This window comes from Scomber scombrus, chromosome 7 (assembly GCF_963691925.1).
Source record: "Scomber scombrus chromosome 7, fScoSco1.1, whole genome shotgun sequence".
In the NCBI taxonomy this organism is placed as follows: Eukaryota; Metazoa; Chordata; class Actinopteri; order Scombriformes; family Scombridae; genus Scomber; species Scomber scombrus.
The window spans coordinates 23,491,623-23,504,972 of NC_084976.1; the positions used below are offsets into that span (position 1 = coordinate 23,491,623).

The 13,350-nt window shown below is 40.1% G+C and overlaps 1 protein-coding gene across 1 annotated transcript in view; it reads right to left on the minus strand.

Moving 5' to 3' along the window:
* The window catches only part of vwde (von Willebrand factor D and EGF domains), a 33,641-nt gene that overhangs the window by 16,122 nt on the left and 4,169 nt on the right, over positions 1-13,350 (minus strand). The window contains exons 3-13 of the mRNA XM_062422586.1: positions 10,697-10,928; positions 9,067-9,141; positions 7,086-7,315; positions 5,441-5,530; positions 4,718-4,873; positions 3,997-4,206; positions 3,611-3,684; positions 3,106-3,379; positions 2,460-2,656; positions 974-1,869; positions 717-853 (exon numbers count right to left, since the gene is read on the minus strand). Coding sequence (XP_062278570.1) covers positions 717-853; positions 974-1,869; positions 2,460-2,656; positions 3,106-3,379; positions 3,611-3,684; positions 3,997-4,206; positions 4,718-4,873; positions 5,441-5,530; positions 7,086-7,315; positions 9,067-9,141; positions 10,697-10,928 — 2,571 coding nt within the window. The remainder of the gene's footprint in view (positions 1-716; positions 854-973; positions 1,870-2,459; positions 2,657-3,105; positions 3,380-3,610; positions 3,685-3,996; positions 4,207-4,717; positions 4,874-5,440; positions 5,531-7,085; positions 7,316-9,066; positions 9,142-10,696; positions 10,929-13,350) is intronic.

Below are 13,350 nucleotides of genomic sequence, written 5' to 3' on the forward strand. Positions count from 1 at the left end.
CCCATCCCCATTACTGCAGATTTTGGTCCCCATCACCTACACTGAAAGCACCTTTGAAGTGGATCTTTTAATGGCCAGTAAGAACAGGGGGGATGATTACAGAGAGGAAAACCTCTTTCAATTTGTATATGGGGACCTAACTGTTGTTTTTAGAGACACTTGAAAAATTGTGAACATATCCTTTTGTAAATATGTTACTGTTGTGTTTACAGCTGGTTGCACTGCCCTCAAGTGGCCAAAAACAAAATAATTTAACACAAATAATATAAAATTGGTGCTGAACATAATCATTAGGCGCTTCCAGGGTCACACTTCATGGAAATTTCTCATGTTTTGGTTGGCCTCAAAGAAATAATAACTAAAGTGGTTATCTTAAGATCATGCCATTAACTGAAACCACAGTAACTTTAGTAGTAACTTCACTTATTTCTTCATCAGTTGAGCTTTCGGAACTTCTTGAGCTCACAAACGGAAAATACTTGGATATATAACTTAGATGAGATCACCCACTAGACCAGAGTGTTTGTCAATAAACATGAAATATGACTCTCTATAATAATATAGTGTGTATGTTGGCATTTTTAAGTTTCCTTCTTTTTCATATATTATTGGGTCTGGGTGGAAAAATCTACATGGACCAAGATATTCCTCTGTGTATTTTTGATTCTCTTTTTTCAGATAGTAAAAAAAAGGAAAGAAGCAGAAAATCAAAGTACCTTTTCTTTAACAAATTCACACTTGAGCTCGTAGGAGTCCTTAAAACCTTGACCATAGACTTGGATGGTGGAGCAATCTCCCTGTCGGACGTCACATAGACCCTCCTTCTCCAACTCAGTGATCTCTGGGATCTGGTCTTCACACCATGAAAGAGCGCAGACAAGCATTGGACTGTTAGACCTGAAATAAGCTAATATTGGCTGATTTAGGATTTAGGATTAGTTGTATCTATTTCAGTGTATGTTTAACATGTTACCAGACAGCACACTGCAGTCAGAAGACCCAAATCCTGGGAAGCAGACACAACCCCACTCCGAGCACTGTCCATTCCCGTTGCACAGATTAGGACATTTGAGGATGGCCAGAACATCCTGGTACTCTTCCTCTCTCCTCCTCTCCTCCACCAGCCTCATCTCACACTCGTTCTCCAGCAGCGGTAACGTTGCGTTCAGCCACGACTGATCATCCTTCAGCTGTAAGTCAGTAACACACATAGCCACCGCTCGACTAACTATTGTCTCTTCTAGAAGACGCCTGCAACCTAACGCTATGCTCGAGTTGGCTACAGCCTGATGGCACTGAGCTCTGACCTGCTGCTCGCTCAGGCCAGAAGGTGTCGGCCACGTTGGGGAGAAGTCTAAATGTACTGCTGGTTCATGGTCCTCTGGGAAGAAGTACGTGAAGCCCTCCAAGTCAGACTGGCTGAGGCTTTGATGCGGGGAGTTAGAAATGTAACGGTGGGACTGCCTCCTGCCTCTGTGCTGCTGCTGCTGCTGCTGCTGCTGCTGGGTTGGGACTGAACCTTCATCCCTGGAGGCCCTCGAGGACCTCTTGAAGCCTCTTTTATGTGGCTGAGCATCCCGGGTGTGTTGTCTGAAGAGGCCCGGAGGCAGCGACTGTCTTTCATTCCCCTCACTTCTGAGTAGCTCTACTGAGCCGATGTACTCTGCTGTGACGTCCAGAGTGGGGATGATGCTGGGGAGGTGCACGTTGCCATGCTGAGAGCAGGAGGAGTCGGAGGAGGTGGCTGCTTGAGCGCGACTTTGTGGAGATGTGAGGCGGGGCTCTGCTTGACAGTTACAGAACTTGCGGGGGTTCAGTGTACTCAGAGAGGAAGGCACAGTGTCAAACAGGCTGGTCCCTGGAGAGAGCCTGACAGAGGAAGAAAGAAGAAGACATCAGTGAAGAATAACCGCTGGAGCCAACAGTGGGGGGAAAGGAGGGTCTGTACATGACAGGCAGCACCAGGTCAAAAATGAGTTGTCAAGCCTCTATTTTTTCCATTGTAGTTTATATTTTGATTAGTGGTGCAAATGTCTAAACAAATTAATAATAGTACGCACATACGATTGACACCCAGTGAACCTGAGGCTTTTGTGGCCCCTGCAGTTTGAGTCTTTGGCTCTTTGGAGTTGAGGTATACTTGAGAAAAGCTTTGGTGAAGATATGTGGTTAAATGACTATTTAAAATGTCTAAAATTGTCACTAAACCTGCCTTTTGCAACATAGTAAAAGGCATGTTTAGTGCAAGAACAAATATATTGGTAAACTGTCCAATCAGGGTTTAGTAGGCAGCTTTAAGGGCGGGCACATCGTCTTTCTGCACTGCTAGCTAGCTTTTAGAAATAAAACTTTATATTGTCATATGTTTTTCATCAATGTTGAAAATGTTAGCGGCTCCTCAGAACCAAAACCTAACTTTCATGTCAACTGAGAGATACTTCACTATAAAATATACCGACCTCCATTCAGAAATAAAAGCGTGCAGATCCTCCAGTGTGGCGCCCCCTGCTGCGTGGAAGTCGTTGTCTGACTGTCCGTCGTAGGTCCCGCACAGACCCTCAGTGTGGCTCCGGTCTGAACTGGGAGCTCTCAGCGTCAGACTCATTCCCCAGTCGGACACATCGGCACGAACAAATGCTCCGGATGAGAAGGTCATCTGCAATAAAACAGAAATATAACATGGAGTTGAGAGAAAATGTAAAGTATCTTCAACAACAATCAGCTGTGTACATTTTATCTTTTTCACACATCCACTTGCATTACAACTAAGGTTTTCCAAATACTTTAAAAGGAATAGTTGATCATTTTCCAGAATAGGTGTATTAGCTATTTTGAGAGTGAGATGAAAAGATTGATACCACTTCTCATCTGCCACTCAATGAAAAAGCAGATAAGTGAATTTCCAAAAAACTATTAATTTAAATAATGTAAATAAGCTCTAAAAACTGCATTAGTAATAATAAATTATGAATAAGCATTCATAATAAATGTAGGTATTTTTTCAAAATCATACTTAAGTTTCTTTTTTTTTTTATGTGTTCATCATGAAGTAAAAAAAATAGATATGCTGACTGGGTGGATTTCTGCTGATTCATCCTCACTCACAGTGACTTTGCGTCCCTGATAGGACTCGGTGATGCGAATGCCACTCTTGCTCAAGTCTCTGTTCTTCACAGACAGGTGTGGCTTGGTTTCACCCATTTCCCCGTTGCACATGTCAAAAGCAATTACGTCGCCGCCATCCCTGGCTACAAAGCCACACACACACGAGGCGGCGTGCAGCAAACTGCCGCACTCCCACTGACGGACGTGGACTTCAAATGGCCAGAGGCTGCTCTTATAGAGGACAAAGGTTCCTATTTGGTAGTTTTCGTAGCGCCTGCAGGTAAATAAAAAAGAACAGTTATTGATTTTTTTTTTTTAACATGCCTGCTCCTGTGAACTCTTTATCCCACCATGCATTGGGTGAAACAATTACCCAAGATAATTCTCCATCACACATAAAAATGTCAACACATGATAAAATCTGTTAAACTATAATAAATAATACATATGATGTTATATAATGTTTTCTGTATATTTGTGCAGGATTTTTACAAGACTGAAGTACCTGCCGTCAAATGTGATAATGTGAGGATCAGTGAAGGAGTAGCAGTAGGCTGAGGGGACATCTGTCACCTTTATCTGAATGAAAAAGAGAGATCAGTTTCAGTCTTCATTAAATTAAAATACTCAGGATACAGAAGGACAGTACTCCTGTATCAGAGTTAACCCATGCATATTTAAAAACCCACACAAAGTGATGATGCAGCACAAAAATTGTAACAAAAATTATGAATCAGTGGGTTAAACAGGAATATTACAATGTGCAAAGAGCTAAATGTCCAAGTATATAAAGATGTAATATGATGTCTAAAAATCTGCGCCTCATAAATTCATACACAATGAGCAAAATATCAGTTTTTTAAATACTCCAGAATAATCTGATCTGTTTACCTGAACTGGTTCTGGTGAATATCCATTCCAGAGAAAATTTTGTGTGACGATGGATTTGACAGAGATCTGAGTCGTCCTGTTGCCATCTTTGACAAAGTCAGTGACGGGGCTGAAGTGGATCAGAGCCCGGCCACAAACGCCGTCTCTGCAGGGACCTCGGGACAGATGCACCACACAGGAGGACAGAGTCACATCTGCACCTGACAAAACCTTGTCTGCAACACAATGATTTAGGTCCGGTTTTATTTAGATGATGATACACAGCAGAAAAAACACAACAGAAAAGACAGGAAAAAAGTGTTACTTATTGTTTATGAGCTAATTCAGTCAGATCCATTGCATGATCTTACCCTTTGTCTGCAGTTATAGTATTTGTGAAGATACACCAAAAGAAAAATGTCTCCCTCTTTATGATTACCATACAAATTTACAGTCACAATTGCCCCCATTTATTGCACAGTTATCCCTTTTACGCATGTTAAGGATAAAGGAGATCATATGCAAGGTGCATACAGAAGGGGCAAAAGCTTTAATGGACCACAGGTTTAGATTAAATCACTACTGGGTAATACCTATTGAAAATTCACAAGAGTAAAAGAATAAGGGACTGCATTTAAGACAGTATTTGTCAACTTTAATGTAAGCATGCCTGGATAACTACTTACTTACATTTTAACCTAACACACAGCTAATAACCAGTTATGTTATTATCTTGCTTGACATCCTCACCTTGGCTGCTTGTGCTGAGCTGCAGGGACACAGTGCACTGTTCTGTAGAGGAGGAAGACTCCTCCAGACATGGAAGAGGAACTGTGCTCTCAACCAGCAACTCATACAGCTTCCCATCCTCAGAGACACTGCTCGCCTCTGGTGTTAGCTGCAGATAATGGTTATAATCGGAGAGTAATCAGACCTTTTATATGAAGGAGATTAATCACCAATATAAGACGTTAGTTTTAGAAAGTTTTTTGACCAACAAATAAGCCTAAAGTCACAACATCTCTGCAGCCAAGTGGCCATCTTCTCACCACCAATAATGAAATTAAATCAAATTAAAATTTGAGAGAGACATTGCAGATTAACACCTCAACAGCTTGTGGTAGATTCCATTTTTTGTCTTTTCATTTCTCTCTTTATCTTGTTTATATGGACAGAAAAAAAGGGAAAGTAAAATTTTAGAAGTCTGAGGTGAAGCACACAAAAAACACAAATTCATGGTGTAATATGAATTGTACTAAAAGGCCAACTAAACAACAGAATTAGCAGTAATGTTTTTATTCTTTCATTTACGATGTTGGAAGATCAGCAGTTTCCTGTTTTGTCCGTATTGTTGTCACTGTGTGAGAAGACGCTGCTTCAAAAAGCATGACTAATAACAGTCATTGTAAGACATGCAAACAAACATGCATGCACTGTTGTAAAACGTCAGATCACTGTGATATACCCTAATCCCAGCGAAGAACTCCTGACTTTCCACTGAAGGACTGCGGACGTCCAGCGAGTCCAAGAAGAAACTGGAGCTGGAGCAGTAAATCTGTTAGACAGAGAGGGAGAGATCAGTTTCCAATGATTTGTCTTTCTTTTATTACAGTATACTACAATGTAATGTGCATACCATTTGTTGCTTTTTCTGAAAAACTCTATTATTCTATCTCTATTGCACCTCCTGTATATTGTAAACAACCTGCTTTGGCAATACTGAACTTATTGTTCTTGTGGCAACTAAGCACATTTGAATATGAGAACAAAGAGACAAAGAGAGAGAGATAAAGAGAGAGAGAGAGAGAGAGAGAGAGAGAGAGAGAGAGAGAGAGAGAGAGAGAGAGAGAGAGAGAGAGAGAGAGAGAGAGAGAGAGAGAGTATATTGAACCATGCAGCACATAAAAAGGGGAAAGAATCTGGGATGTATAAAAGATTTTATAGCTAAGGTCAGGTCACATACACGATCAGCGCTGTAAAACAAAACGGCATGTTGACAGGCTTCAATAATAGCTTCAGTCACTGCTGGCTGGAAGTCAGGAGCAACATCTTTGATTTATACAGTTATATCTTATTTCCAGTGGGATGGGAAGTCGATTGTCACATGAATAATCCACTGATAGAAAATCACAAGATAGACATTGAAGTTAGACTTCTGCTCTTCAGTTTGCCTTTAAGATAAGTACTTTGCTGTGGGGATGTCTAAGGTCCATAATAGCTCTGGGATAACATGCAATTCACCTGCTTTCATACTAAATAGTCAAGTGTGACATTGGGGTTAATTCCAATAGAAAGTATCACTGTTATCAGAGCTAACACTAACCCTAAACTGGAGATAATAAATAGTCAGGTGTCAGTTTAACTCATTTCATAAATACAAGCCTAAAAATGAAGAAAAAAAAACTCCTACACACTGTCTCACTCACTTGTGTTAGTTTTAATAAATACTGTTTCGGTCTCTCAGACCTTCATCAGGCAGCATCATCACACTTTAACATATGCATACATGAGCTGCCTCAATCATCCAATGAGAGGACTTGAAAGATCACTGGCTAATTGATGAGCACCTGGGTTAAAACTAATAATGTGTGTCACCTGGCAGCCAATAGAATGAGGATTAGAAAGAGAAAAGAGAAATATCAAAAATAGTAAAAATACAATAAATTAACAATACACTTAAAGACACAGTGTCACTTAATCAATAAATATGACCTATGAATATCAGTGGTCAAAAATACAACATAGGGTACAAGCTAGAAATAATATAAATAAATATTTTAGTTAGACATGGATATTGTTAGCCCAATACTAACAAATACAAAAGCTTGACGGAATGCTATTAACAAAGTTCTGTCATTAAATTACCTGGATGTTTTATTATGAAGCCTCTGATGTTATTTGTTCTTAAACTATGTGTTTGAAGGAAATGTTTACTATCTGTTGCCTATTTCATCTTGTGTTTTTTCATTGGATTTTCGTTAAGTTCTCGCTCTTCTCTTGAGCTCACCCCTCCGATCTTTTAGTCATCTTCTCGACTACAATCTCAATGCACACTTATTTTGAAACTGACCCAACAAAGATCATGCGACACCACTGCAGCCCTGCATCACCTTGTCTCCCAGCCGGAGGTTAAAGCCGTCCAGCTCGATGAAGGCGGAGGTCTGGATGGTGGTCTCCTGTTTGAGCTCCTCCTTGCTGCCCTGAGGTGAGAGGCGGGACCAGGCCACCACGAAGCCCAGGGAGCTGTTGGAGCTGCTCTCGAAGCTGCACTTCAAGTAGACGGAGTTCCCCTTCACCTCTGAGACAATGGCTGGTGTAGATGGAGTCGGAGGTTGCTTGGCTGACAAGGGGAAAAAGAGAAAGAGTGGTTGGATTGATTAGATGACATTTATGCCAATAGTTCTGTGCATTGGCAATAACAGAGGTGGAAAAGACAGCGAAAGCAACTGTTTGAACTATTTTTTCTAATATGTTAAACAGTCTTTCATCAGTGCCTTATGCCACAGTTATCTGTAATTTGACTAAACACTTTCTTTAATCACTTCTTATAAATGTTTATTCAAATCTGAAAAAGATATGTTCACTAACATGCTTCATTTGGGTGTAGTGGCTCTTTTTTCAACTTAATTTATTGTTTGAGAATATAGATAGAGAGATAATCCACAGTGCATTTCTGTGTACTTTTCGTCTGTTTTTCCTTTTTTTGGTCCCTTTCTTCCAGTTAATATAAATGTTAACATTACAGCATACACAGATATTTTTAGACTAAATTTAGTCATTTGGCAGATGCTTTTATCTAAAGCAATTTACAAGCAAGACAATCCAGATAATCAAGCATTAATGGACAGTGACTCAAGAGAGAGCCATGGTACAAACTCTAAAGTAGCCAACCAGGTACAAAAGTGCAATGAGAGAGCGCTTAAATTAAAGTAAAGTAATTAAAGTTCATAAGATACACCATAAACAACAAGAAAGTGATTTTAAAATGATCTAAAGTGCTGAAAGGTTAAAAGGGGCTTGCAATGGTGTGATTCAAACTTTATGGCACAGTTTGACCCTGGTGGTCAAGTCCATAAAATACGTTTTTCTGAGTTTGGTGTGGAAGAACTTGACCGACCTTATCGTGGCAGACTTCTTTAATAGTCTTGTGCCTGAATGGGGACAAATCTCTGCAGCCAGGTTAAAAAACCTTGTGGAAAGCCTTCCAAAAAAGACTGAAGGCTGTTACAGCAACATATTAATCCCCATGTTTGAATGAGATGTTCAATAATCATAAATGGGTTTAACATCCAGGTGTCTACATAGTCTTTCAGGGGTCTATATACATTTTTGTCCATATAATCAATATGCAGTATGCAGTGTGCAGAGAGGCAAGGATTTCTAACTCTAGGAATGTAAATCAATATTTTATCAAAGAACATATGTTCAGGAAAATAGCTTTGCTGTTATTGCTTCTGTAAGTAATATCATTAACTTTATTTGTCTTCTGCTTATAATTAATTTACAATTATAAGCACAAAATTTACTAACATTTAGCTGGAAGCTAGTGCCAGTTTCTATTCCCGGTGGGGTTAATGAGCAAAATGCCCCAGTACGAGAAGGTAATACTAACACTAACTATAATTGAAGTAATCATAATTTACAGTGCAGCTAATAATTGTGTAGGAAAGTAATGCAAAGGAACATGAATTCATTCTTATGAGCATTTCTATCCAGAAATTATTCAGCTGGGTCTGCTCGATTAATTCAAAAGCAGAAACGTGAGCTTGTGTAATTTATTTAAAACAAGTTAATGAACATGTTCAGTGATCTTTTGTCTACCTCAAATTAAACTTCCCTCCCTCCGTCCACCTCTGCCAGCTTCCTAAAAACCTGCCGAGGCATAATTCACAACCTGGCTGAGGGCCGTCACCATGGAGAAGGGGCCCAGCAGACACCGGGACACATGCTCAGCTCATTAAGAGGAGCGGTAAGGGGGCCAGCGGTGCATTCCTGACCACATGGTAACTCACTGACCTCCTGATTGTTTTGGTGTTTGACCTAACATGAGGAGACAAGCGTGGGCCGTAAACACAGCAGCGGGGTCCTTACTTTTACATGTTCCTTCGACGTTCACTTCGTCAGGGCCGCAGGTCAGCGACGTTGTGGGTAAAGTGTCCGACATCTCTGTCAGAAAAATAGGAGAGTGATTACAGCAGTCGATTATGAACCAATGGAAAGCCTTAAAAGTGAAGTTTAATTAACATAATAGATTATACTTCATGGCAGAGAGGAGACTTTGTTTCTAAGTGCTTATCTGAAAAGAAGTTTAGTCTTTTCGCGAAAAGTGTTATTCCTCTGATAAGGTTGTGGTTAATCTCTGCCTCGCTGCATGTTGAGTTGGATGTGTTGTCAGGATCAAAAAATGCTTTGATGTGATGGAGGGGGAAGCTGCACACTCTTAACTCTGATGCTGTCTTGTTCTACATATTGATGTTGAATCCTGCTTCTGTCGTTATGTTTGCACGATATCAGTACATTCTTATTTCATGTGACACACACGTGAGCTGTCTCTAAGATGTCATGAGAAGGAACAACCACATTATGCAGCCATTATAGTTAATAAACCCTGACCAATGAAAATAGAAATGTCTAATTGACTGGCAGGTACCTCAAACAAAGCTCCAGTCTACAGTTTGACCACACACAAACTTTAAATAATGTGTGACAAATTGGTGCACATGTATACTTTACTGTAAATGCAAAATCACATTTTTTACAACATTTCATACAAACTGGGTAAGATGATGATGATGATGAAATATTGTGGCATCATACCACATTATTAAAACTTATAGCATCATTGCGATGTATTATGTATGTGTGATGTTATGTACATAGACTGCATGGTAAGTGTTACACTCACTTGTTAAGTTGAGGGTACCTCAACATTTGATTTGTCATTTTAAAATGGGAAACATGACTCTGAGAAAAACCAGATCAGCCAACCTGACAAAATGTAACACTGAATTAACTCACATGGGATTAAAACCAACTCCAGCTGATCTGAACTCACAGACTCTCAGATTGTATAGTTTTGTCCCACAGTGGCCTACATACACTAATTACACCAACCTGACCCACCAACTGAGTAACTGATGCACTGTATTAGCTGCTGGTCAATGCTACAAACTCAGAAAGTCACTGACAGCATGTTGAGTTCAAAACATTTGCAAAACACAACCACAGCAGCTTGAATCAACATATTTCCAATACATTAACAATGCATCACATGACTACTTGTATGTGAAATCTGTTATGTACACCTTTTTGAGCTAATTGTTTGGGTGCAGCAGGCAGCTACTCTCCAAGAAAAAGCTCTACAAACCCATTGTATCCTACCTGCCTAGAACTAGATTGTGAACATTTTAGAGCATTTAGCATCAATAACAGAGCTAAGAAGAGAGTGAATATTGGACTTCATTTTTCCATGGTGGCCAGAAACACGACTCCAAAGGAATGTTAATGTTTCTGCAATGCTCCGTGTTTGAGGGATGTGTAAGTAGGTAACCTGTTAATCATATATCAACTTGAAAGGTGATAATTTATCAGTGTTGAGTTTAGGGCTCTAACCACTACCCCTACTTGACCAAAAACACAACTATTGCATGCTTAAATTGGTTGTGTTGTTTTGAATTGTTAGTAATACATATTTAGAGTATGCCCCTCTGTTCTGACTTACCCTGAGCACAGTATCCCATGCATCCCTGCGTGGGCTGGAGCAGGTAAACGTAGAAATCTCCACAGTTGCGGACGGTGACCGGGATGCGGAACAGACAGCAGTCTTTGCTGCTGCTCGTGAAGAACTGCCACGCAGCGCAGGCCGTCAGCTGCCTGACCTCCAGCGGACCCGGCAGGGACTCACCCTCACCCAGAGACAGCCACACTGGGGCCTGGGTGCCACAGTGGTTCACCTGGATGTGCAGTGATGGACAGAGCAGAGAAAATTTAGATAGTTTGGTGAGAGTGCAAATATTTTGGGTGTAGTTACATTGCTATAAAAGATGAAATGTGACATACTAATGAAAGGTTGCTCATTTTCTATTCTAAATGTCTGATATATGTTTAGTTTCAAAAAGAAAAAAAAGTGTTTGGGAGAAGTAAGAGAAGAAGACATTTGATGTACAAACAGTAACTACCAACATGACTGAACAAAAAAAGAGAACACATCCTCAAAAACTAAAAGCTAACAAAGTGAAACTTATTCATGGAGGAAAAAACTCAAAATAGAAAGATAGAGCACGCAGTAATAATGCCGGCTTTGCCCCAAAGATGTCACCACTGCGAGTATAACTGACAAAACTACTTTGTACCAATTATTGTAGTTAATTCCCCTTTAAAGAAATCCTTGGCCTGACAAATCCAAAAGCCATTTATCTGCCATCCTCATGAAGACATCGCTTTATTATGTAACACATGTTCACAGCGATCCTCTCTTCCGTCCTCCGCCCACTCCTGTGGTTATCCATCACCCTGGGAGAGCGACGATGCCCTGGGAAGGCAGAGGGAGGCTGACACTTCAGATGGATCCTGCAGGCTCCTCACAGCAGGCAGCCCGCAGGAAATGAGACACATTCCAGCTCTCCTTGCAATCTCCTTCATAAATATGTAGACACACACACACACACACACACACTGATAAATGTGTGTGTCCATATGTGTATATGCATATCAGACAAACAACACAAGCTTGAGGACAAAGACGCCACCTCGTTTCTCTACATGAGGTCACAGATGAGGTCACAGGAGATTTCAAAGACTGATGTTTTGAAATATATTAACGCTAATATTTAACACCCGAAGAGTTCACAACATGCTTTTGAAATGACAATACAAAAGTGATTGACGTGATTAAATGAAAACTCTTTAAATTAGTGGGGTCATGAGAATATTACAACGTTCAACTGAGGTCACAGTCAGCTAATGGTTAAAAAATTCTGGGCCACCTGAAGTATGACTTGAATTCCAATAGTCTAATTCTGTGTCATCCGTATTGGACTTTTTCTACCACAGAAATTCCCAAGTACGGAGAGTTTTCCCAGATCTCTTTTTCTTTGTGACCCAGAAAAATCTCTTTCCAAACATTTGAGGAAACTGTTTGTGGTGTCTTGACATAAATCAGTGTAACCACATCAGTCTGTTAACATGAGAAGCTGAAGAGTTAGATAGGTGAACTCCCAGCTCAAACTGACTTTGAGCTGGAAACTGTATATCTTCAATCAATCAATCAATCAATCTTTATTTGTATAGCGCCAAATCACAACAAAGTTATCTCAAGGCACTTTACACATAGAGCAGGTTCTAAACCGTACTCTTCAAGTTTTAATTTATAAAGAGACCCAACATTCCCACATGAGCAAGCATTTAGCGACAATGGCAAGAAAAAACTCCCTTTTAACAGGAAGAAACCTCAGGCAGAACCAGGCTCAAAGTGGGCGGCCATCTGCCTCGACCGGTTGGGGTAGAGGGGAGAGAGAGGAAGAATAGGAGAGAGAGAGAGTAGCACATTGAAAATAAACATTGAAACTAGAAGGTCCGGGACTGGAATCTGTCATCCGGACGTCTACAGGCCCAGATTGCCTGTGAGATGAGAAAGCACAGACAACTCCGGGGAAGAAGTGTAGGTTACTGAATGCATTAATAGTAGTAGTTAATATCTTATAAGTATCTTAATGCCAAAAACTGATGAAGTGAAGTATCTGACAGTGGAGCAGCTTGTAAGTGCAGACAACTAGCTTGCATGCTCAGCAAACCTTCATTGAATCTCCGCATGTTAAAGGAATAGTCTGACATTTTGGGAAACAGCTATCACTTTCTTGCTTGAGCGTCAGATGCGAGGATCAAAACCACTCTCACATCTGTCCAATCCATATGAAACCTCTGTCCAAAGTTTAAGAATACACCCACCGACCCAAAGAAATGGTTTCAGTATGTAACTCCACATAAGAAACACAACTTGTTATTTTTACAAGAATGTGCAAAGTTAACCTGCCTGCTGGGATTGGAAGCATATTTAGATTTACATTACATTTATTCATTTGGCAGATGCTTTTGTCCAAAGCGATGTACAAATGACTTACAATCCAAGCTACAGTAGCTCTAGGAGAAAAAGTGCTTCGACATTCAGTCCCATGTTAACTGACACAACTGCTGCAAGGTTTCCTGGTGCTTGAAGTAACATATGCTACAATGTTCCATATCTTTCTAAACTTATATTTAACATACAGATGAAATAGTATAGTATCAGTCTATTCATCTAACTCTCAAGTAAAAAAGTAAAAAAGCATATATCTTAAAATGTTGAACTATTCCATTTCAACAATCTGACAATACAAC